At 50.5% G+C, this 21,991-nt stretch overlaps 1 protein-coding gene across 2 annotated transcripts; it reads left to right on the top strand.

Moving 5' to 3' along the window:
* Window positions 1-539: 539 nt before the first annotated feature.
* Window positions 540-21,979, top strand: LOC103744942 (bifunctional peptidase and (3S)-lysyl hydroxylase Jmjd7). 2 transcript variants are annotated; one of them, XM_029570234.1, is made up of 25 exons: window positions 540-4,702; window positions 8,525-8,678; window positions 8,755-9,008; window positions 9,329-9,385; window positions 10,343-10,438; window positions 10,656-10,732; window positions 13,841-13,913; window positions 14,186-14,322; window positions 14,444-14,575; window positions 14,877-14,917; window positions 15,071-15,113; window positions 15,395-15,449; window positions 15,732-15,862; window positions 16,117-16,200; window positions 16,481-16,518; window positions 17,327-17,462; window positions 18,162-18,298; window positions 18,546-18,768; window positions 18,895-19,012; window positions 19,300-19,437; window positions 19,586-19,690; window positions 19,892-20,071; window positions 20,346-20,512; window positions 21,080-21,266; window positions 21,375-21,979. In XM_029570234.1, exons 1-25 carry the CDS (start codon window positions 4,639-4,641, stop codon window positions 21,593-21,595), a joined length of 3,048 nt encoding a protein of 1,015 aa, XP_029426094.1. In that variant the 5' UTR covers window positions 540-4,638; the 3' UTR covers window positions 21,596-21,979. The 2 variants fall into 2 exon arrangements, with proteins under 2 accessions (XP_029426094.1, XP_008845029.1); XM_008846807.3 differs by lacking the exons at window positions 13,841-13,913; window positions 14,186-14,322; window positions 14,444-14,575; ... (14 more) ...; window positions 21,080-21,266; window positions 21,375-21,979 and adding exons at window positions 10,933-11,092; window positions 11,218-11,712.
* Window positions 21,980-21,991: the final 12 nt, after the last annotated feature.

Consider the following 21,991-nt stretch of genomic DNA (forward strand, 5'->3'; position numbering starts at 1 on the left):
AGAAGCTTCTTTGATGTGTGGTGACTGGCATACTTGTCTGTAAATGCAAGGCTCCAATATACTTAACACATACTAAGAAATTACATTTGTCTAGGGATGTGACAGCTTTGGGGTCTTCTCTAAGATCTACGACCTCTCCAGCCATGTGTATTTGGCTATGTTTACAGTACCACACAAGAGTTCCCTCTCATTGAGTGGACTGTAAGTCCAACTAGGTAGCTGTTGATTATCCCCAAGATAAATGTGCCACTGCTGCATCAATAGAGTTTGCTGTGCCAGTCATTGTTGTGGTTATTAGGCCTTAAAGCTGGGGTTGGTTCATCAATTGTTCTCTCTTAGCAGTTTGCATAGTGCTCTCCAAAACTATGAGGTGACTTTCAGGGAGGTGACTTCCAGGTCAGTTCCAGCTCCATTGCTCTGAGTCCTGTGTCAGAAGTATGTCCTGTCTTCAGCAATAGGGTCAAGTTCTTGGAGGCAATCAAGGGCTATGGCAATAGCCTGTGTAATTTGGGGAGTCTCTTGGATTACTCTGGCCAACAACTCGAAGGGAGTATCTCCTGTTTGGCACATGGACTCATGTAGGGATACTGTATGTATAACTGCTTTTTTTCATATGATTTTAAATTAGTAATTTTCCCTCTGTCACTAACAATTCTTCGGAGAATTGTTGAACTTTTCCCGCATTCTTTTTAACTTTAGTTTTTCATGTGATGAAGAATGTGCAGTTTCTTCTCATTGTAGATGGTGATGCGCACTTTTTTTTTTTCAGTTCTGCTTTCTTTGAAGCATGGAGAATTGTTTCTTCAAAGAGTTCAGATGGCTGGTTTGTAACTGTGAGTCCCTGTGGCCTGAAGAATGAGGCTTTATGGTTTTCTCTTATATTACCCGCAGTGTCTTGAGTTTCTTTGTGCTGTTGTCTTTATAGTCCATTTGAAGTTGGTTAAGTAATAGTGTTACTATGGGGTCAAAATTAGGCAAATCATAATCCTCAGAGACCAACAGAGATACCTGACAGTCATCCATAGCATTGATATGTTTTGTAGTCTTCTTCTTATCATCAGGTATTTTCTTATTCAGCCCAACATGCTCTTCCTTTGGAACAGGAAATGGCTGTTTATCAGCCTTCTCACACTTGATATGTAGAATGGATACATTTTCAGGACCAGTATCAGAAGCTGCAGCAGCAGCAGCAGCAGCAGCTGCAATGTCACCAGCAGCAAAATTGCTGTCACATGATTTTACTGCTATATGTATTTCATTTCTTTGCTATGCCTTTTTTCTTTAAGCTGACTGGCATGATCTTCCATACATCCTTCTAAGTGCTCTGTTTAGAACTGAATCTTTCCTTTAAGTAGTAGGTGTGAACTAAGGACATTCCTTTGGAGATTCTTCCATTTCACCTCTTGTCATATTTTCACTCCTTCATTCTGTAGGCCCAGCTAAATGACCTACATCTTCCTTTCTAGCCAGTGATGAAACTTTTTCAGTTTATCTCTTTGTTCACTGACATCATTTCTTTACCTGGTTCTTTTCTGCTCTTGTCATGTTTTCTCTTTGATCTACAGGCAAAGCTGAATAAATCACCACCTCCTGTGCAAGGCTCAGAATCAGTCACTGATCAAACACCCTTATGGATAGCATGCCTTCTTGATTCTTCTGTTGATACTCCTCTACGTAGATCTGATAGGCATCATCTTCCATACATCCTTGTAAGTGCTCTGTTTAGAAATGAACCTTTCCTTTCTATAATTGGTGTAAACTGAGGAGGATATTCTTTGGAGAACCTTTCATTCCACCTCCGGTCGTATTTTTACTTCTTTGTTCTCAGGCCTAGCTAAGTGATCCACATCTTCCTTCCTAGCCAATGGCTCAACTCTTTCACTGCTATCACACCTTCTTTGCTCTTCTGTTGATGTCGCTTCTTTGCCTGGTTCTGCTTTCACTTGTGCATTTGACATTTTTCACTGCCATAAGGACTTCTTTGCTCTTCTGTTGATGCCATTTCCTTGTCAGTCTCTTTCATTTCTGCTTTTTTAGATAGGAGGTTCGTATTTTATTTTTCCAGTGGTATCTTTACAATTGAATATAAAGGCCTGCTTACACAACAAAACCAGGTCCTTTAGGTGGTTCAGTAAAAGAAGTGAGACCTCCAGCTTGCTCACAAGAGAAACGTCCACTCCTTGGCCCAGGTTTCGGAATTTTGCAAGCCTTGAGCTCATCAATGATTTCTTCTATATCCTTGGGTGTCGGATCCTCAGTGTCATTTATTTGAACCATTGGTGCGTTTACACAGGCCCCTAAACATTCCAGTTCTGTAAGAGTGAAAAGTTTGCAGGTGTAGTCTCCCTAACCTTTATTCCCAGCTTTTTCTAAATGGTCTCCAGTATGCTGTCAGAATTTTGAAGCATGCAAGGTATAGTAGTGCAGACTTGAATGTGATACTTTCCAGCTGGCTTTTGATTATACATTGTATAGGGGCTGGAGAGGTGGCGCAGTGGTTAAGAACACTGGTTGTTCTTGCAAAAGACCCGGGTTCGAATCCCAGCACCCACATGGCAGCTAACAACTGTCTGTGACGTCAGTCCCAGGGGATCTGACAGCCTCTTCTAACCTCTGTGGGCATTGCACGACACGGGTGCACTTACCTATGTGCAGGCAATACACGCATACATATAAAAAAATAAAAAACATTGCTACTCCATATACTTTGATTGGAGACGCTTTTAAAACTTCAGCCACCTTGTTCATAGCAGAGATGGGCAACCATCCATTCTGCCTTTGGGCTAAATCCAAGACTGGAAGCACAGCTGCTGCCTTATGCCCTTCAGGATAGTTTTTTTACAATTGCCTTTAGCCGCTTATAGTTTTCTGGTGTGAAATCAAATGGAGTATCTGGGTTATTCTCAGGAGTATCTCTGTGTACAAATAAGGCTCCTCCAGCACCATTTTGCACAGCTGATTCCTTGTATGTCTTCCCCACTGCTCGGGGAGGCCACCTTGGCCTGAAGTATCAAGGAGAACATGGAGGGCCAAACCGTTCGCTCTTCCCAGTGGCGCCGAGTCTGTCTCTGAGCTCAGAAGGACAGTGTCTCATTTCTGCTCGTTACATTTTTTTGTCTTTGATCTGGAGTCACAGCTAAATCAACCACATCCTCCTGCACAGGAGTCTCAGACAACGACTGTACACTTTGGTGGTTGTCATCCTTTCTTCCTCTCTTGATGTCACGCTTCATGGTTCTGATTGGCATGTCTCTTCCAGCATCTTAGCTGCTGCTTTGTTTAGAAATGAACTTTTTCTTTTAACAGTAGGCTTGAACAGAGGAGGATATTCCTTTGGAGAGTCTAAAAATACTTTTATTTCATCAATTGCAGTATTTTCTCTTCTTGGCATTGCAGGCCCAGGCAAAAGATCCTTAGACACAGGAACTGGTTCTCTGCTTCTACAGCTATCAGACCTCCTTTGCTCTTCTGTAGATGTCGCTGTTTGCCTTTCACTACTGTACTTGATGTAGTTCTGTTTTTTGATGCAGAGCTCCAGCCAAATAGCCCATATCCTCTGAGGCGCACTGATATTTTGGGAACAGATAAAGACCAACCATTTTCGCTTTTCCTTGGTTGCTGAACATATTTCCCTTGGTCTGAATTTAATGACTTGAAATTCCTTTGTTTCATATTTTCATTGCTATCAGTCTTTTCCTGGTCTTCCTTTGATGACATTTCTGTGACTCGCTCTACACAAAAATCTGATGTGAATGGCTGTAACCTTGTATTTCTTCATTTGAGGTACATTTTTACACTTTGGGTATAGGTTTTGAGGGAGGCTTTCTCAACCCATGCAAGCATTCTTTCTTTTGAAGACCCAGATGAATGATTTACACGCTTCTGTGAAACCCTCTCAAAGATTTTCTTGGCCTTGTAGCTGGGCAGGTTGCAAAGAATGTCGGTAGGCAGAGCCTCTTCTGTAGGCTTCTGGTGCTCAGGCTCCCCGACACCTCTCCATGCGGGCAGCAGTAACCAATGCTTGCACACCAGGGCGCAGCTCCACAGCTCCCACAAGTCCAGGTAGAGCACCAACTCCAGCACCTGGCTGCCCCCCCCCCAACTAGCCCCACCCGAGGTATCCCCCACTTCAAGGTGCCACCATCGCCTCACTGGCTGACGGGAGGGCCGCTGCCTCCCCACCTCAACCCGGGAGGCCTTACCTAGAGCTCCAAGCAGCCGCTCGCTGCCCCTCAGCCCCGGCTGCCTGCACCTCCACAGCTCCAGCCCCACCTTGGGGGTTCGCCTGCTCCGCCTCTCTGAGGGCGGACTCGACCGTCTCAACTTGGCCTCCCTACGCTGGCCGCTCCTCGTTGCCGGTGAAGGGCACGCAGCAAGGGCGCATGCCCAGCCTATTTATGACTTTTATACTTTGTCGTGGCCCTGGCGCCTGCCTCCTCCCTGGCGGTAAGGGGTGGGGCTGTTTTTAATGTCTCGGTTTTTACTCATGTATAAAGTCAATAAACACGATCATTTGTTAACTGGGAAGTTCACAACCTGAAGAAGAGTCGCTCATATACCACCCCCTTGGGCCAGCAGCGGGCTAGAGCCGGGCTTGACTTGGGGAGGGGAGGGGCGGGGCCTCTGTTTGCGGGCGTCATGGCGGAGGCGGCTCTAGACGCCATGAGGAGGGCACTACGAGATTTTCCGGTGGCTGCCCGCGGTGAGTGGGCTGGCGCTGAGGGTGCGCAGTCCTGGGGAGGACCAAGTGGAGGGACCGTGGGGTTCCCGGAGCTCAAAGGGTGTGTGCTTGAGTGGCTGATTGCTACGCTTTTTTTCTTCTGGTGTCAATCAGCCTTCCCTTATAGGCAGGCGAGTCTTCCGCTCTTAAGTCGCTTGCTCTGATGACTTCCTGGAGGTGGCTGTTGCCCTTATGCTCAAGGCAGTGCAGCTCTGATCGCGGTCTTGCTGCCATTCCAAAGCCAGCCCTGTGCTGAGTCCCTGGGCTATGCATTGCTGCACTTAAGAACAGAAGACTCCTTAAACATCAAATCTCTCAGGTGATGGTGGGTCCTCCCCTTCCTTCCAGGAAGCAGTGATCTTCATTCAGAGCCCGTTGGAAGCTGTGGACACTAAGAAATTTAGGATTGTAAGCAGCTGCCCAAGTAATCTTGGCTGTTCTGCTAGGTTTGTTTTCCTTTCCTCTTTGTTCCTCACTCCCCCATTTTTTCCTTCTTTCTGTTATTAAATAATTCCTTGCTGAACAGCAGCTCAGGCACATTTGTATATAATTTAATAAAGTAAGCTGCTCTCTCATCATCTTTCCAGAGACTCTTTTATCTGTACACCCTTTATTGTATCTGCTAATAATACTCTTTCTGCACTGTGTCCTTGAGGGCATCCCAAATTCCTCTGCCTCAGTTTTTCAAGCCTGTTGGACCAGTGTTCCAGTTTGATCAACCCATTTATTGATAGGCATGGAGTAATTTTAGGCTCTTGTTTTCAGTAATTCTGCAGTGAATACTTAACTATTCACTTCCACAATTTTTAAAAGCATTTCTGCGTTCCAGAATGGGTTCAGTGTGTTTAGGTTTGGCAAGTGCCTTTACCAGCATCTCAATTACAGAGTGTATTTAGGGTACATTGTTAAAACAGTCTGGGGTGGAGAGATGGCTCCTCTTGCTGAGGACCCAAGTTCAGTTCCCAGCACCCTCAAGGCAGCTAACAACCATCTATATAACTCTAGTTACAGGGGATTGTACGCCTCCACGGGCATTGCATGCCATGGGTGCATGCATACATGCAGGCAAAACATTCATACATAAAATATAAAAATAAATAAATGGCGGTGTGCCTTTAATCCCAACACCCTGGAGGCAGAGGCAGGCGGATCTCTGTGAGTTCAAGGCCAGCCTGGTCTACATAGTGAGTTCCAGGACAGCTAGGGCTGCAGGGAGACCCTGTCTCAAGACAAATAAATAAATAATAAATAAAAATTTTTAAATATTTATTAAATATTGCTCAGTGGGTAAAGTGCTTGCGTAGCATGAGGAACTGAGTTCAGATCCCCAGCACCCACATAAAAAGCATGGCAATGGTGTGTGCCTGCAGTTCCAGAGCTCAGGAACAGGAGGGCCCCAGGGGTTTACTGGCTAGTGAGTCTAAGCCAATTAGTAATCTCCAGGTTCAGTGAGAGACCCTGCCTCAGAAAATACAGAATGGTAAAGACTCCTGATGACAGTCTCTGGCCTCCATATGTGCATTCATAGGCACATGTACCTGCACACACACATTGCATATGGGCATACACCATACACATACACAGAAACAAAAAATTTTCCGTCTTACATTCTCAGTGAGGAAACAGTCTTTTTTTTTTTTTCTACCTGTGTTATACAGAAGTAGGTCAGAAGATAGTATAGGGCCAGTGGTGCCCTCCCAGGGTGTATGCCTGTTATGTAGAGGAAACAGTGAAACCAGTGAGCCTGGAGCAGTCTTTATGCGCACACACACACACACACACACACACACACACACACACACACACACGTCAGTTAAATTCTTAGCAGAAGAATTTCTGGGTCAAAGAAATTGTTTGGATATCAGTTTAAAGCCCCAAGAGATAAAAATAACCATTCTCTAAAGGAAATGGTGAACAAATAAAACTGACATCATTACAGAAAATCCAAAAGATAGAAATCCCAGAGTGTAGCTCACTGGTAGAATGTTTTCTTAGCATGCAGGAAGCCCTAGGTTCAGTCCCAAGCATTGGAAATAATAAGACTCGAAAGGCAACTCAGAGTTGTCCTGAGCCCCAGCTCACTCCTAGGGTGACTGTTTTTGGGGCTGCATTTCTTCCCTCCAACGTCAACTTGGCAATTATCTTGCCCCTATCCAGGGCAGCAAGAACACGAACTCCCTTTGCAGTTTTCCTGGGCCCAGTTCCAATTTCTGATTTATAGATAAACACTTTCTGACTGATTGCAAGGCAGGGAAACCAGCATGGAGATGTAACCAGCATGGAGCATAATCTTGGAGGTAAAGATGAGTATCATAACTACTTGTCACAGGTTGCAATAACTGCAGCGACATAAAGCATAGCGCTATGTTTTCATGAAGGCCAGGGGAAAGGCATTCCAACTTGAGTGAACAGCAGGAACAAAGCCCAGCACTGCCTGAATAGTGGTTGGGGCTTGACATGAGACAAGAGCAAATCAGACTGGAAAAGAAGGCTGGACCTAGTCATGGAACTACCTGAATGGGTGCCAAGGCAGAGTGAATTCTATCAGAAGTAGTGGTAAGCCATCAAAGGAAGGATCCTTCACTAGGTATGTGACAGGATGAGATTGTAATTTCAAATGATGGATGCCCTGAGTAGGAGTGGGATTCCACCAGAAAGACCATTTTGTTCCTTGCAGCTACCATCCAACGAGAGTGTAGAACACTTTCATTTGATTTTTGAGCAAATATTTAACTGAGCACCTGCTGCGTGCTAAGATGCTATTTTAGAGATATATCAGAAACCAGGACAAGCATTCAAGCCATTGTGGTATTTCTATTCTGCTGAGGGAGACAGACCAATGAACAAGCAAGTAAAAAAAAAAAAAAAAAAATGGTTGTGGTTGAGGATGGCTTTGAACTCCTAATACTCTTGCTGCTACCTACCAGGTGGTAGGATTACAGGTATACACCACCACACCCAACTGAAGTATGACACAGAACCACTTTGGATATCCTCACAGGTAGCATACTACACAAGTGTTGGCCTGGATAGCTAAGGATGCTGCTACTGTTCAGTGAGACCTAGAACACACTTTAGCCCCTACCACTCTAGTGTTGTCATCTGGTAGTTTATCTCACCAGATAAGATATAAGTTGCTTGAGATGATGGAATCATCCTATGATAACCAAATTGGCCAGGTCCAGTGCTGGGCCCATTCCAGGTGCTCAGTATCACTTTTGGAGTGTGTTATTACTTTCTACTGCTGTGATAAAACACCATGACCAAGGCAACTTATAAAAGGATGAGTTTATTGAGCTTCTGGGATGAGAGTCCATCATGGTGAGGGAAGCATGGCAGGAGGCTGCTGGAGCAGAAAAAAAGCCCTCACAACTTTAGGAAGGCTTAGGAAGCAGAGAGAGACAGACTGGAAGTAAGCAAACTATATTCTTTTAAAACTTGCCCCTAGTGCTGTGTGCTTCCTCGAGCTAGGCCCCATCTAGACCTCCATAAACAGTGCCACCAACTAGGGACAAAGTGTTCAAATATTTGGAGCCTAAGGGGACATTCACATTCAAACTACCACAGAGGGGCTTCCCAGAACCATGCCCCACCCACCCTGACCAACCCATGGCCACCAACTCAGTGGTTCCCATTCCTAATAGATGCTGAGAGTTTGCCTCTTCAGGGCAAGGAAGTGAGGGGTCCACTGTTCCTTGGTCAGCAACAACTTTGGCCAGGACTTCCACAAGGGAGGATTTCTTATGTAGGCAGTGTGACAGTTTGAGTGCCACTGCCTTAACCCCCCCCTTCCATCTTCCTAAGACCTCAGTGTACCTTTTACTGTGCCCTACCTGGATGAGCCCCCGACTCCACTCTGCTTCTACCGGGATTGGGTGTGCCCCAACAGGCCCTGCATCATCCGCAATGCTCTGAAGCACTGGCCAGCCCTCCAAAAGTGGTCTTTCTCTTACTTAAGGTAAGGACTTTCTTGGGCTGGTGGTGGGGCAGTGATCACTAGCAGCTGACTACAGACCAAGTGTCCATCCCTCCAGAGCCACAGTGGGTTCCACAGAGGTAACTGTGGCTGTGACCCCAGATGGTTATGCAGATGCTGTGAGAGGGGACCGCTTTGTGATGCCTGCTGAGCGCCGCCTGCCCCTGAGCTGTGTGCTAGATGTGCTGGAGGGCCAGACCCAGCACCCAGGAGTCCTCTACATGCAGAAGCAGTGCTCCAGCCTACTCACCGAGCTACCCCAGCTGCTTTCGGACGTTGAGTCTCATATACCCTGGGCCTCTGAGGCACTGGGTAAGTGGAGGGGATACGAGGTAGGGCTTGGGGATGAAGTGGGAATTAAGAGCTCAGCCTGCTTGCTCATTCTGTATTTTGGGTGTTGGCTCTATGGAGTGAGGTGCTGCCCACTTGCCCACCTCAGGCTTTGACATAATAGCAGAATCCCTGAAAGTGTTACTCTTCCTTCTGCCCCAGGGAAAGTGCTCCCAGTCTTCACCTTTTCCCAGACTCCTTGGCACTCCTTTTCTCCAACCCAATCCCACCCAGATTTCTACTCAACTGCCTTGTGTATGGGTGGTCCCCAACCTGGCACTAATTCTCACTCTGCTCCACAGGAAAGATGCCTGATGCTCTGAACTTCTGGCTGGGTGAGGCAGCTGCAGTGACATCCTGTAGGTATAGGGAACCCAGAAGTAGGGAAGGATCTGGTGGGGCTGAGGAAGGGAAGATGGAGGAGAGAGTGGAGGATTGGGCTTCAGAAGGATTGACTGTTTTCCAGATTTCTTTTGGGATTCTGGGACTAGGACACCACTGAGAGTCTTGCCTGATGGCTGAGGCATTAGGGTGGCATGGACTATATCGTCTAGGTCTCTAGAAGCCTCTCCAAAAGTCAGGTCAATGGGGAGAGCAGAGATTAGGAGAAGTCTGTTAACTTTAGCCCAGGGCCTGGCCAGAATCTAGTCCCTGGTAGCTAAGTTCTGTGATGCCTGCCAGAGTCCTTAGAGTCTCTTCAAGTCTGTTGACCTTCCTTCCTTCCCTCCCTTCCTCCCTCCCTCCCTCCCTCCCTCCCTTCCCTCTTCCTCTTCTTCCTTCCTTCCTTTTCTTTCTTTTTCTTTCTTTCTTTCTTTTTTTTTTTTTGGTCTTTTTGAGACAGGGTCTCCCTGTAGCACTAACTGTCCTGGAACTCACTATGTAGACCAGGCTGGCCTTGAACTCACAGAGATCTGCCTGCCTCTGCCTCCCAAATGCTGGGACTAAAGGTGTGTGCCACCATGCCCAGCCCTTTCTATTTTTAAATATTATATTTATTATTTTCATTTTATGTATATGAGTATATTGCCTGCATGAATGTAAGTGCACCCATGTCGTGCAATGCCCACATCAGAAGAGGGCATCAGATCCCCTGGAACTGGAGTTACAGATGATTGTTAGCTTCCATGTGGGTGCTGGGATTTGAACCCAGGTCCTCTGCAAGAGCAGTCAGTGCTCTTAACTGCTGAGCCATCTCTCCAGCCCCAAGTCTTCTGATCTTCTGAGGGCTCTTCCTTTCTCTATAGACAGTGTTGGGGTGTGGGGCTGAGGGAAGGGCAGGCTGTCCCCCCAACCCTAGACCTTCCTTGTGTCAACAGTGCACAAGGACCACTATGAGAACCTGTACTGTGTGGTCTCTGGTGAGAAACACTTCTTGTTACATCCACCCAGTGACCGGCCCTTCATCCCCTATGGTAAGTGGCATGACCTAAAGGGAGCTGGTAGCCAGTGGTGAGGGAAGGCAGCAAGAGCTCTGGGTAGGCTAGTGCCCAGGCCTGAGGTATAACCACAGTACCCCAGCTCTCTTATGTCTGCTCTCAAACATGGGATTCATTGGCGGGGAGGTGGGGGGCTGGCAAGCTGAGGTCCACTCAAAGTTCTCCTCACCTTTCTCCCCTGTCCTACCTTCAGAGCTCTACACACCAGCTACCTACCAGCTGACGGAAGAGGGCACTTTTAAGGTGGTGGATGAGGAAGCCATGGAGAAGGTGTCTGTCCTCTTTGGGGGCTCTGGGGAGGGAGGTAGACCCTGGAGGAATAGGCATGAAAGGTCTAGGGAGGTGAGATCCTGCTCCGAAAATCTTCAGTGCTGAGGGGAGTGGGGTCAATGGTATTTACCCTTGAAAGACACAGAGCTAGAGAGCCTGGGGCCTCAGGGCCTGTTCCCTGGCATCTGCTATGTTTCTAGGTACCCTGGATCCCACTGGACCCCTTAACTCCAGACCTGGCCCGGTACCCCAGTTACAGCCAGGTGCAGGCCCTTCGCTGCACAGTGCGGGCTGGTGAACTGCTCTACCTGCCGGCTCTGTGGTTCCACCATGTTCAGCAGTCCCATGGCTGTATTGCTGGTGAGGAGCACTCAGGTCACCCACAGACAGGCTTTGCCATGACCCAGCAAGTTGTCTGTTGGAGGTGTGGGTGGCTCTAGGTTAAATAAGGGAGCCCTCACATCCAGGTCCCTTTCTCCCCACAGTGAACTTCTGGTATGACATGGAATATGACCTCAAATACAGTTACTTCCAGCTGGTGGACTCCCTCACTAAGGCTGCAGGCCTCTACTGATGGGGCTTGGCAAACACTGCAAAGAACAACTGAAATGGGAGCAGGGGTTTGATTCTAGAGGCATCCTGGAGTTTGAATATATACTGGCTGCCACCCAGGTTCTGGCTCTGGTTGACATCCACCTTATAGAAACTTGGAATGTAATTGGAGGACCAGGAGATGCCAGGTGGGTCTGGGTGAAGGTGCACAGGAAGTTGCCACACAGATGAAGAGGAAGCATGGATCAGGTGCAGCAATGCCTCTTGTGCTATGATTTTGGAAGACAAGTCACCACCTGTTGGCCTCAGTGTTCCAGCTATAAAGCAGAGATAATAATGGTTCCACCTCCTGGGGCTGTTGTGGGGGATGGAGGTAATATTTGTCAGGCCAACAGAGGAAGTAGTCAATAAAAGGTGACCGTGATTCATTTGTTCTCACACTCCCTGTCACAGTTGCTTTCCATGACCTGCTGAGGGCTTAGGTAAAAATTTCAGGGTGACCCTGATTGTGGATGCAGACCCGATCCAGGCTTGGGAGCTACCTACTACAGTTGTGTTGTAACTGGCAGGCTGGGACCTCACTGTCTCAAGGCCACTACTGCTGTCTCTAGCTTTGCCCTAGACTGGTTTGCCTGTCCTTCACCAGATTCAGGAAAGCTGGTGGGGTCCAGAGCCCTGGGAGTATCCGTATTTATCCTACACATACAAGCAGGAAGAAAAGAAGCCCTGCTCCTCTTGGGGGCCATCCCTCTGAGGAAAGAGTTGGTCCCCACACCCAGACTCCTCCTCACCCAGCCGAAGAGCAGGAAGAGCTCCTGTCCCCACTGCATGCCAACCCTCAGGCCTCATCCCTAGCCACCCAGTTCCAGGGGTGGAGGCAGCCCAGATGTGGCTTTGAAGGGCTGTTTTATGTGACAGCCACTCCCCTACAAGGTTGTGATGGGGCCTGAGGTACTCCACTCAGATTGCCCAGGGCTCCAGTTCAGACTGGGCATTCCTGTCATACTGGCACTGGGAGGGAGGTTGCGAAAGTCCCCACTAACAACATGACACTTGGCCCCTCTGTTCAGTGCTGCTCTGAGGGCCACTGTCTGCTGTCTGTCTGCTCAGCCTGACAGCAAGGTCTCCTGGAGCCCTCTCCTCTAAGTTAGTGAGTCCAGCCAGAAACAGCTACAAAGAGTAGGACTTCAGCTACAAAAAGTGGGAGCTTGTGGCTAACTCCAGGAGGTGTAACTGGCTCCAGCATAGGCTTAAGGTGCCTCATTTCCTGGGCAGGTGGCTGGGTCAGTAGTGGGCGTGGGGCTTGGGTGGAGCGAGGGAGTCAGTGGGAGGGATCAGAGAGGAATATATGGCCAGTTGGTTCATCTTGGCTCTGGATTAAAAGCTGATAGTCATTGGTCCTGTGGTCACTGCCCCATCATTCCTGCTCCTGAGGACTTGGTCTCATGGCTCTGGTAAGGCTCCACAGGGCACCGGGCCCCCACTTCTAACTTGACTCCCCATCCAGGACCTGACGATTGCTGTTTCTTAGAGGAGCTGTGGGTTTCTCTAGGTAGAGGTATGGATGTTTGCCAACCACAGGACCAGACACAGCAGAAGCCAGGGGTGAGGCTAGGGCTTGGGAATGGGTTCCAGGCAGAACTCCCTGGATTTGAGCTCTGGGATCTCTGAGGCTTCTGTCTACTGTCCTGGGAGCCCTAGAGAGAAGCAGCTACTCCACGCTCCTGATGCAGTTGTTTGGTGTGGGGCGCTCCAGGCTGCCTCATGTAAAAAGACTAATCCTGAAGCTTCCTGAACTTGATCCAGAGGCACCCTTCCAGAGATATGGCTGAAGACCAAAAGGAAGGACTTGGTGGCACAGGCTTCCCTTGCCTTGGCACACTGGCCCTTCAGAAGCAGAGGGGATATGGAAGGAGCTATGGAGACCATCAGACCTGGAGGATGGCACCATGTGTGTGGTCTGAGTTGGTAGCTACTGTCCCATTTCTGTAGAGTCTGTTTCCAGGATGGGGTAGACAGTACAGAGAGCAGCTCATCCATGGCACCCAAGGCCCTGACGTGTCCCTTCCTGTTCCTCGATAACTTCCAGTTCCTGCACCTAAGAAAAGCCTCAAAGCTACTTAGTTGGGGTGTGTAGAGAGGCTATTAGGTGGCAAGACAAAGGCTGTCCTACCCAGTAGTGTGTGGGACATTAACAAGCTAGCTTGCCTATGTTCTGGTCCTAACTAGACCCTGGGCAAGTGGCCTCAGTTTCCTTTCAGGGTTGGTCATTGTAATAGGGTTCATAGGGTTGCTGGGTAATAAATGATTAAATGGACACCATGTCCTTGATGTAGAGCTCATGCAGAGTGGTTTGAGAGAAAAGTATCAGTGTGGTGATACCATGTCTCCTGTCACTCACTGTAGGATTCTAATGGTGGAGGGTCGAACCTAGGTTTGAGTGGGTCTGGCCTTGTTGGTAGAAGATTAAGTCCTGTGGGGCTGTCCCAGCCTCCTCTGTGGCCCTGTCACATTTGGCACCATCTATCTGCAGCAAACCTGCCTGTCTCTCCATAGGCAAAGGTGCCAGGGACATGCCTGCTCACTGTGCGTGTCCTCCAGGCCTATGGCCTGCCTTCCAAGGACCTAGGTAAGTACAAGACTTCCCTGACCCTTAGTGGGGCCCAGGGAACAGAAGGGAAGGAGGTGCAACTGAATTCAGGGTGGGCAGTGCCTCAGTGGAAGGAGCTATGAGGAGATCTGGTCTGGTAGAGGATCCTACAGGAGGGTGCTGGAAGAAGGTTCCTGAATGTGGCAGAGATTCATGGACACAAAGTCTCAGAGGGTAGAAGGAAGTAGACTCAGTGATAGGCTGGGAAGGACTGTTGGCCATCACAGGGCATGTGTTCCTCCTTCCTGCAGTGACACCTGCTGACTGCTATGTGACTCTGTGGCTGCCCACGGCCTCCAGCCACATACTCCAGACACGCACAGTCAAGAACAGCAGAAACCCCATCTGGAATCAGAACTTCCACTTCCAGATCCACAGGCAGCTCAAGGTAGCCCAGGCATCAAACCTAGCCCTACTTTTGTCCCCACACACCCACTGCCACCTGTGTCTGTCAATCTCTCATTCCTACTCCTCCTTCCTGTAGCTACCTCTCTCTGTTCCTCTTCCAGAATATTGTGGAGCTGAAAGTCTTTGACCAGGATCTGTTGACCAAAGATGACCCTGTGTTGTCAGTGCTGTTTGATGTGGGGACACTACGAGCTGGGGAGTCTCGGCGCCAGAGCTTCTCACTGAATTCGCAGGCAAGGCTGTGCTCAGGGAAGTTGGGGCTCCCAACTCTTGGAGTGAGGCTTTGGAAGGTAGGCAGTATAGGACCCTCTGTTCCAGGGAGTGGCCCAGGTATCCCAAGAGACTTTTCACCAAGGAGCAGTCCTGTCCGATGGACAGGACTCCTCTTTCTTGGCTTCTGAGTCAAAGGACAACTTCCTTGGGGCAGGCTAAAGAGTATGGACTTAAGAGGGACAGCCTTCACCACCACTATGGTCTCAGCAGCTTCCACTGAGATCTGGGTTGCTAGTTCTTTTAATTTGCTTCTCTCTCCAGGGTGAGGGACGGCTGGAAGTTGAATTTCGGCTGCAGACTCTGTGAGTTGGGCTCTGGAGAACTTGGTGGGTGGCAGTGGGGAGCTTCCTTCTTGGAAAGACAATGCCAGTTACCAAGTCTGGCACCCCTCCCTGGTAGAGGAGGAGTGCCTGGGTTCCAGGCTCTTGCAGAAGGTCATTGGGGACTCTTTACAGGACAGATTGTGCAGAACAGCTCATCAGCAATGGCATCCTGGTGGTGAGTGAAGAATGGTGCTCTAGGGTGAGCTGGGGGGAGCAGTGAGCTCGTTCCTCATGCCATCTGCTCCTCTTCCCAGGCCTTAAGCTCAGGCCCGTCATAGCTTGGGTCATATAAGCTGAGTTTGGGGCTCCTGGGATATCCCAAGGGAGTAAATCTCAAGCAAATGCTTAGTGATTGAGGGTGACGTAAGAAAGTGCTGGGAAGTAAGGACCATGGGCCAGCAGGGTAGAATCCCAGAGAGGGGTGCAGCTTGTGTCTGAGGAGTTCTTTTGACACAGGCCCGGGAGCTCTCCTGCTTGCATGTTCAACTGACAAGGACAGGAGCCCCACAGGGTAAGTCCCAGTCTACTTAGGCAGCCCCTCCTCCTTCATTCAGTGTCTCTTCCTCCTTTCTAAGGGGGCAACATTACACTGGCTACTTTCAGTTCCCAAAGGCAGGAATCAGGGTTGGCAGACAAGTCTGTGCTGGGGCTCCCCAAGACCCAAGTGTCTTCCCCATGGTTTTCAGAGGGGCCAGGACTATGACTGAGAGAGAGGGAATTCCTTGCAGGCTGGATGAGAGATTCCTTGGTCAGAGATCCCATCCCAAGTTTCAGCTCTGGTTCCTGTTTCCAGGATCAGAGGGCAGAGTTCAACTTGTGGTTCCTGGGGCCTGTGAGAGCCCACAGGATTTCTCTGTGGGCACTGGCTCTTTCAGATTCCATAGTCCGGCCTTCTGGGAGCAAGAGCTGAGCATTCATCTGAAGGTAGTATGCCTTGCTCCTGGAACCCCTAGAATCTTCTGTCCCTCTTCTCCAAGCATCTCCTCCTTTCCTGAGCTGTACTCACCTAGCCCCACTCCCTTGTATGTCTCCCATCAGTCAGGTCACTGGACCCAGTTTTGGGGGGTGATATCGACCTCCTGTTCCCCTCCCTACTGCACCTCTATTGTCAAGGGAGTTGATGGGTCTTTGCTAAGAAAGGAGGGGTAATGACTCATGGGTGCCCCCTCCTCCTGAAGGATGACCCCCAGGAGCAATTGAAGGTACCACTACGAGCCCTGCCCTCTTCACAGTTGGTGACACTCGTCTTCCCCACATCCCAGGTACTGGTCACCTAAGAGAAGGAAAGCTGGGTGTGTGGACAGGACTGGTGCTGGCCCTGGCCTGGCATTAAAGAGATCGACTTACTTTTGTGGCCAGTTCTCCCCTCAGGCCACGCTCCAGACAAGCGCTGGGGACTCCTTCTGGGTGGAAGTGTGGCCCCTGTGAAGGTGTTTGGGGCTGGAGGTTACATGGGGCTGTTTGGGATGTGCTGGGGCCAGGTGGGAGGAACAGTGGGTGGAAGTGGCCAGCTTTTATGATTGTGGTACTCATGGTTTCCAGGAGCCACTGATGAGGGTGCAACTGAAGAAGGAAGAAGGGTGAGAGTCTGACTAGGGATGAGAAAGCCACTGGGATGACAATCAGGCAGGGGTGGTGAAGGTCAGATATCTGGCCTGGAGGATGAGCACAAGTGGGAAATGGAGCAGTTCCTGTGTGCTTGCCATGAAATCCTTCCAAAGGTGCTTGGGACTTTGCATCAGGTACAGTAAAAAATACCAGCAGTAGGCCTCATCAAGGACAGGCTGTTCTTGGTGTTTGTCCTTGGACTTCTGTTCCAGGGGAAGGGTGGGCTCTACCCAGCACCCACCCCTGGGAAAACCCAGGATCAGTATGTACTGGACAAGCCAGCAGGGAGGTGAGGACGGTGCCAGGGTCTGAGGCACAGAGAGCAAGGAAACCAAGAGGAAGGGGAGTGATGTTCCTTTGGGTGGAAGCTGTTGTGGAGAGACCTTAAATGCCTTTCAGAAGAGTCCATCAACCCTCCCTGTCTTGGGGAGTGGCTTTTCATCCCAAAGAGGTGGGGACACTGGACCTTCTTTCTGCCCCCTCTGCCATTATTTTTGGAATTGTGAGTGAGGGAGAGATTTGATTTAGAGGTGGGGTCCAAGGTTGAGTCCCAGCAGTGGGATCTGGGTGCTCTCTCAGCCTCCATGTTGCCAGGCCCACAAGTCTTCTTTACCAGTCATTTGTGTACATGGCTCTGGATTCTCCTTCTCCCCTCTCACTCCACAGCAAGTAATGGCGTGGGCTGAGGAGAGAGGGCAGGGGCCTGGCAGGTGAAGCTGACCAGCTTGCTTTTCTGTGGTGGGGCTGAGAATTGCCTCTGGGTCTCTTCCTTTTCTTCAGACCAAGGGAGCTGGCTGTGCGACTGGACTGTGGGCCCTGCCCGGAAGAGCAGGCCTTCCTAAGCAGGAGAAAACAGATGGTGGCCACAGCCCTGAAACAAGTCCTGCAGCTGGGCCAAGACTTACAGGAGGACGAGGTCTGGGGGTTGAGCAGGACTTGGTGGGATCTTCCTTGTGCTGCTTGGGCTCAGGGCTTAGTGCCCAGAGCCTGGGGCAAAACACTGGGATAGTTGTTCATAAGCAGCCCAGAGCTGGTGCCAACATGGGCTTATCACTGGCAAGCCCTTTCTGCCCTGCTCTACTTCCTCTGCCTCAATGTTATCAGAGGTTGATACATGCGGAGCTGCCCGAGGCACCTGCCACTCACAAATGGGAATTTCCACATGGGATGACCTTCTTTTGTTTCTTGGTTTTCTGCCTGGACTAGGATTTGAGACTGGGCTCTGTCTGACTGATGAGTGAGGCAGATGCTTGGTATGAGGATGGCCTTCTGGCCCAGAGTAGTCCCCAGAGATTCAGATCAGCCTGGGTCATCTCCTAGGGGAATGACTTCCAGCATTGGAGATAGGATCATTTGGGAGACTTTCACAGGGGACTTGGAGGCTTCCAGAAAGTGATCCTAGACTCCTTATGGGCTGGTGGTGGGCGGTAAGGGCTGGCATTTGTTAGGCTGTTCTTCCTGGAGCCTTCATGCTTGGAGAAGCACCCATAGGAGGCTGTTTCTGACAAAATCCTCAATAGGAGTGACTCAGCTGGTCCTTTGATGATCACACTCTCTTCCCAAAGTGTGGCTTTCTCTGTCCCTCAGGACTTTCCAAACCTGTCCTCTCTTCCAGATCCCAGTGGTCGCTGTTATGGCCACTGGTGGTGGGATCCGGGCAATGACTTCCTTATATGGGCATCTGGCTGGCCTCAGGGAGCTAGGCCTTTTGGACTGCATCTCCTACATCACTGGGGCCTCGGGCTCCACCTGGTGAGCTGGTTGGAGAGCTACAGGCGGGAGTGTGGTGACTAGGAGGCTTAGGAGGAGCTCCTAAACCCTATAGGCTTTTAAGAAAATTAGAAGGGCTGGGAACCTGCTGGGGCCAGGGAGCAATGTGCTCCAGGGAACTTGAAGGTGCCTGCCAGACTCTTGTCCGCTAAGAGAAAGTCCAAGGCATGTGAAGTCTAGATGGGGTTCTTTGGTGACAACCTCCACCCTGGGTTTTGACTTTCCCCAGGGCCTTGGCCAACCTCTATGAGGATCCAGAGTGGTCTCAGAAGGACCTCGCAGGTCCTACCAAGTTGCTGAAGACTCAGGTGACAAAGAGCAAGCTGGGTGCACTGGCCCCCAGCCAGCTGAGGCGATACCAGCAGGAGCTGGCTGAGCGCGCTCGCCTAGGCTATCCGACCTGCTTCACCAACCTATGGTCCCTCATCAACGAGGCACTGCTACATGATGAGGTGTGGGCCCAGAGGGGTAAAGCCAGGGCACAGCCACCCTGAATGCACCCAACCCTGGGTGACAAGACTAAAAGGCTCCAAGCACTAGGAAGCTATGGGCTTAGGTTGTACTCCCCTTTCCCTCAGCCCCATGAGCACAAACTCTCTGATCAACGGGAGGCCCTGAGTCGAGGCCAGAACCCTCTGCCTATCTACTGTGCCCTCAACAGCAAGGAGCAGGGCCTGACGACCTTTGAATTTGGGGGTAAGTGGCTTCAGAGCAGGAGCCTGTGCTCCTATGGGTGGTGGGGGTGCAGTGTGACCAAACCTGCATACAGGAGGTGAATCTTATGCCCACTTCTTCTGGCCAAAGTTCCAAAGACTGTCATTCTTCCAATTCAGACACTTTTGAGACAGAGAAGAGACTTTCAGTCCTGTGTTTAAAGGCATAGTAACAAGGCCTGAGTATCCGGGTCCCCAGGCTGCCCTCCTAGGGGTCCAAGTGCCTGATGGCCTTGGGCTCCATGGCTGAGGTATGTGGCCTCCTCACAGAATGGTGCGAGTTCTCCCCCTACGAAGTCGGCTTCCCCAAGTATGGCGCCTTCATCCCCTCTGAGCTCTTTGGCTCTGAGTTCTTCATGGGGCGGCTGGTGAAGCAGCTCCCTGAGTCCCGCATCTGCTTCCTGGAAGGTGAAGAGGCTGGAAGGTTGGATAACTGGGTGGCTGGGGAGAGCAGGCCTGGGTAAGAGGGAAACATTTCCTGGCCCAGGCTAGGCCATGGAGAAGGGTCAGATTGTAAGAGCAGTTGGGGACTCCTCATTTCATATCCCCTTCTCAGGTATCTGGAGCAACCTATTTGCAGCCAGCCTCCAAGACAGCCTGTATTGGTCCTCAGAACCCAGTCAATTCTGGGACCGTTGGGCCCAGGATCAGGCCAGCCTGGGTAGGTGCTTGGGCTTCTCTATAGGACAGAGAGGAGCAGCCAGTTGGGGTATCTTTGGGGTATTGTGGAGGTAGCTCTCAGGCCTTTGGGGACCTCAACTACTCCCTTTCCAGGGTCACCACAGAGGTTGGGATAAATGGTCTAGGGCCCCCATTTCCTGACACACTTTTATCCCCTCATCCCACTCTGTTGCCTGTGCAGACAAAGAGCAGGTCCCCCATCTGAAGATCGGAGAACCACCCACAACAGCTGGCAGGATTGCTGGATTTTTCACTGACCTCCTGACAAAGCGACCACTTGCCCAGGCCACCCATAATTTTCTGCGTGGCCTCCATTTCCACAAGGATTATTTCCATCATCCTCACTTCTCCACTTGGAAGGGTATCTGCTTCGCTACTCAGCCTGTGCTCTCCTGTCTCCCATAGTGGCCTGAGCCTCAGGGCTCTGACACAGACACCCCTACTCTCCTTGGCCCCTTATCCTGGACTGTGGAATGTAGGTTCTTCTTTCCTCTCTCCCTGGGTTGGGGCTACAGGCCCTGAGTGTGCTTCTTTGGCAGGACTGCAGGGGCCAGGGGCATCTCTATGGGCCTCAAGAAGTCTGAGCCTTCAGTGATAGTTGCTGCCTCTACCACCCTAACCCCAAACCTTTGCAGCTACCAAACTGGATGGGCTCCCCAACCAACTGACTCCCATGGAGCCTCACCTCTGCCTGTTGGATGTTGGCTACTTAATCAATACCAGCTGCCCACCACTTCTGCAGCCCACACGGGACGTGGACCTCATCCTGTCACTGGACTACAACCTCCACGGAGCCTTTCAGGTTGGGAAAGGAGGAAGGTCCTGAAGGTGGGGCAGGCCTGGGAGGTGGTAGTTCCATAATGAGATCTGCTCTAAAGTCCAGTAATCTGCTTCTGGTCCAGCTTTTCATGGGGGGCAATGCAATAGCACTATGTGGCTTGAATCCTAGATTTTTTTTTTTAGCCTCCTACTGGGGCAACTCACTCTGCTCAGGGACTAGGGTTCTGGGTAGTTGGTATATTTTCACGTATCTTGTACCAGGGCTGTCTCTGCTGTGCCTGAACCCTGCTACAGTCCCAGCACATCTGCTTTGCAGCTCTTTGTGGCTCCAGAGAGAAGTTTTGACTTTCACTTTCAGAGAGCTGTTGACTGCTAGCTCAGGGGAACTTCAGAGGAGCTACAAGGGAGAAGCACAGTCAGGTTTCCAGCTTTTGTCAGAATCGTGGGACTCTGTATCCACTGGAATCTCTAACTTGGTCTTTGGGCACCAAGTCCTGATCATCTTGGTGAATGTTCTTTTAGTCAGCCTTGTGTTGAGCACAAGGATGCCCTGGAGGTCCCTCTGATGCTCCCTCTATCTGCCCAGCAGCAGTTGCAGCTCCTGGACCGCTTCTGTCAGCAGCAGGGCATTCCGTTCCCTCCTATCTTACCCAGCCCTGAGGAGCAGCATCGGCCTGGGGAGTGCCATGTGTTCTGTGACCCTGCCCAGCCAGAAGCCCCAGCAGTGCTGCATTTCCCTCTGGTCAACAACTCCTTCAGGGAGTACTCTGCCCCTGGTAAGCCATGGCCACCCCTCCTCCAGCCTTCTTGCCTCAATACAGGTGACCCCAGGCCCTGCCCCCAGTACACTTCTCCCTACCCAGGCTGCCCTCTTCTCTCCACAGGGGTACCACGAACACAGGAGGAAAAGACAGCTGGAGAAGTGAATCTGTCTTCTTCTGACTCTCCATACCACTACACAAAAGTGACCTACAGCCAAGAGGACGTGGACAAGCTGCTAAGCCTAACGCATTACAACATCTGCAATAACCAGGAAAGGCTGCGGGAGGCCCTGTACCAGGCCGTGCAGCGGCGGAGGCAGCGCAAGCAGCGAAGGCCCGAGTGACAGCTGAGGCACCCTAGCTGGGCTCCGTCTGGCCCAGGTCACCCTTGACCCTTTAACTCCTTCCCCTTCTGCTCTGAGTTGGGGATTAGCATCACCAAGTGCCCCAGAGCCTCTGGGAACTCTGATGTCCAGGCATAGTTCCACAAAGCTGTGTGTCCAGGAGCCCCAGAGAGGATATTGAAGCTACCAGCAGCCTGTCACAGAGTCCGCAAGCAGCGGTGGGGCCATCCTTCAGGGGACTAGGAGTGGCCTAGTTCATGGCTGCAGCTTGACTGGGAGTCCCCACCCAGTGAACGAGAATACCCTTCCTCTTGGGACAGGGGCAAGACTTGGGGCTCAGACATTTTATAGCAGCTGAGGGTAGATATGGGGACTAAGTAGCCTGAAGCCAGCAGT

The sequence above is a fragment of the Nannospalax galili genome, unplaced genomic scaffold, assembly GCF_000622305.1.
Source record: "Nannospalax galili isolate Female #2095 unplaced genomic scaffold, S.galili_v1.0 scaffold342, whole genome shotgun sequence".
Classification (NCBI taxonomy): domain Eukaryota; kingdom Metazoa; phylum Chordata; class Mammalia; order Rodentia; family Spalacidae; genus Nannospalax; species Nannospalax galili.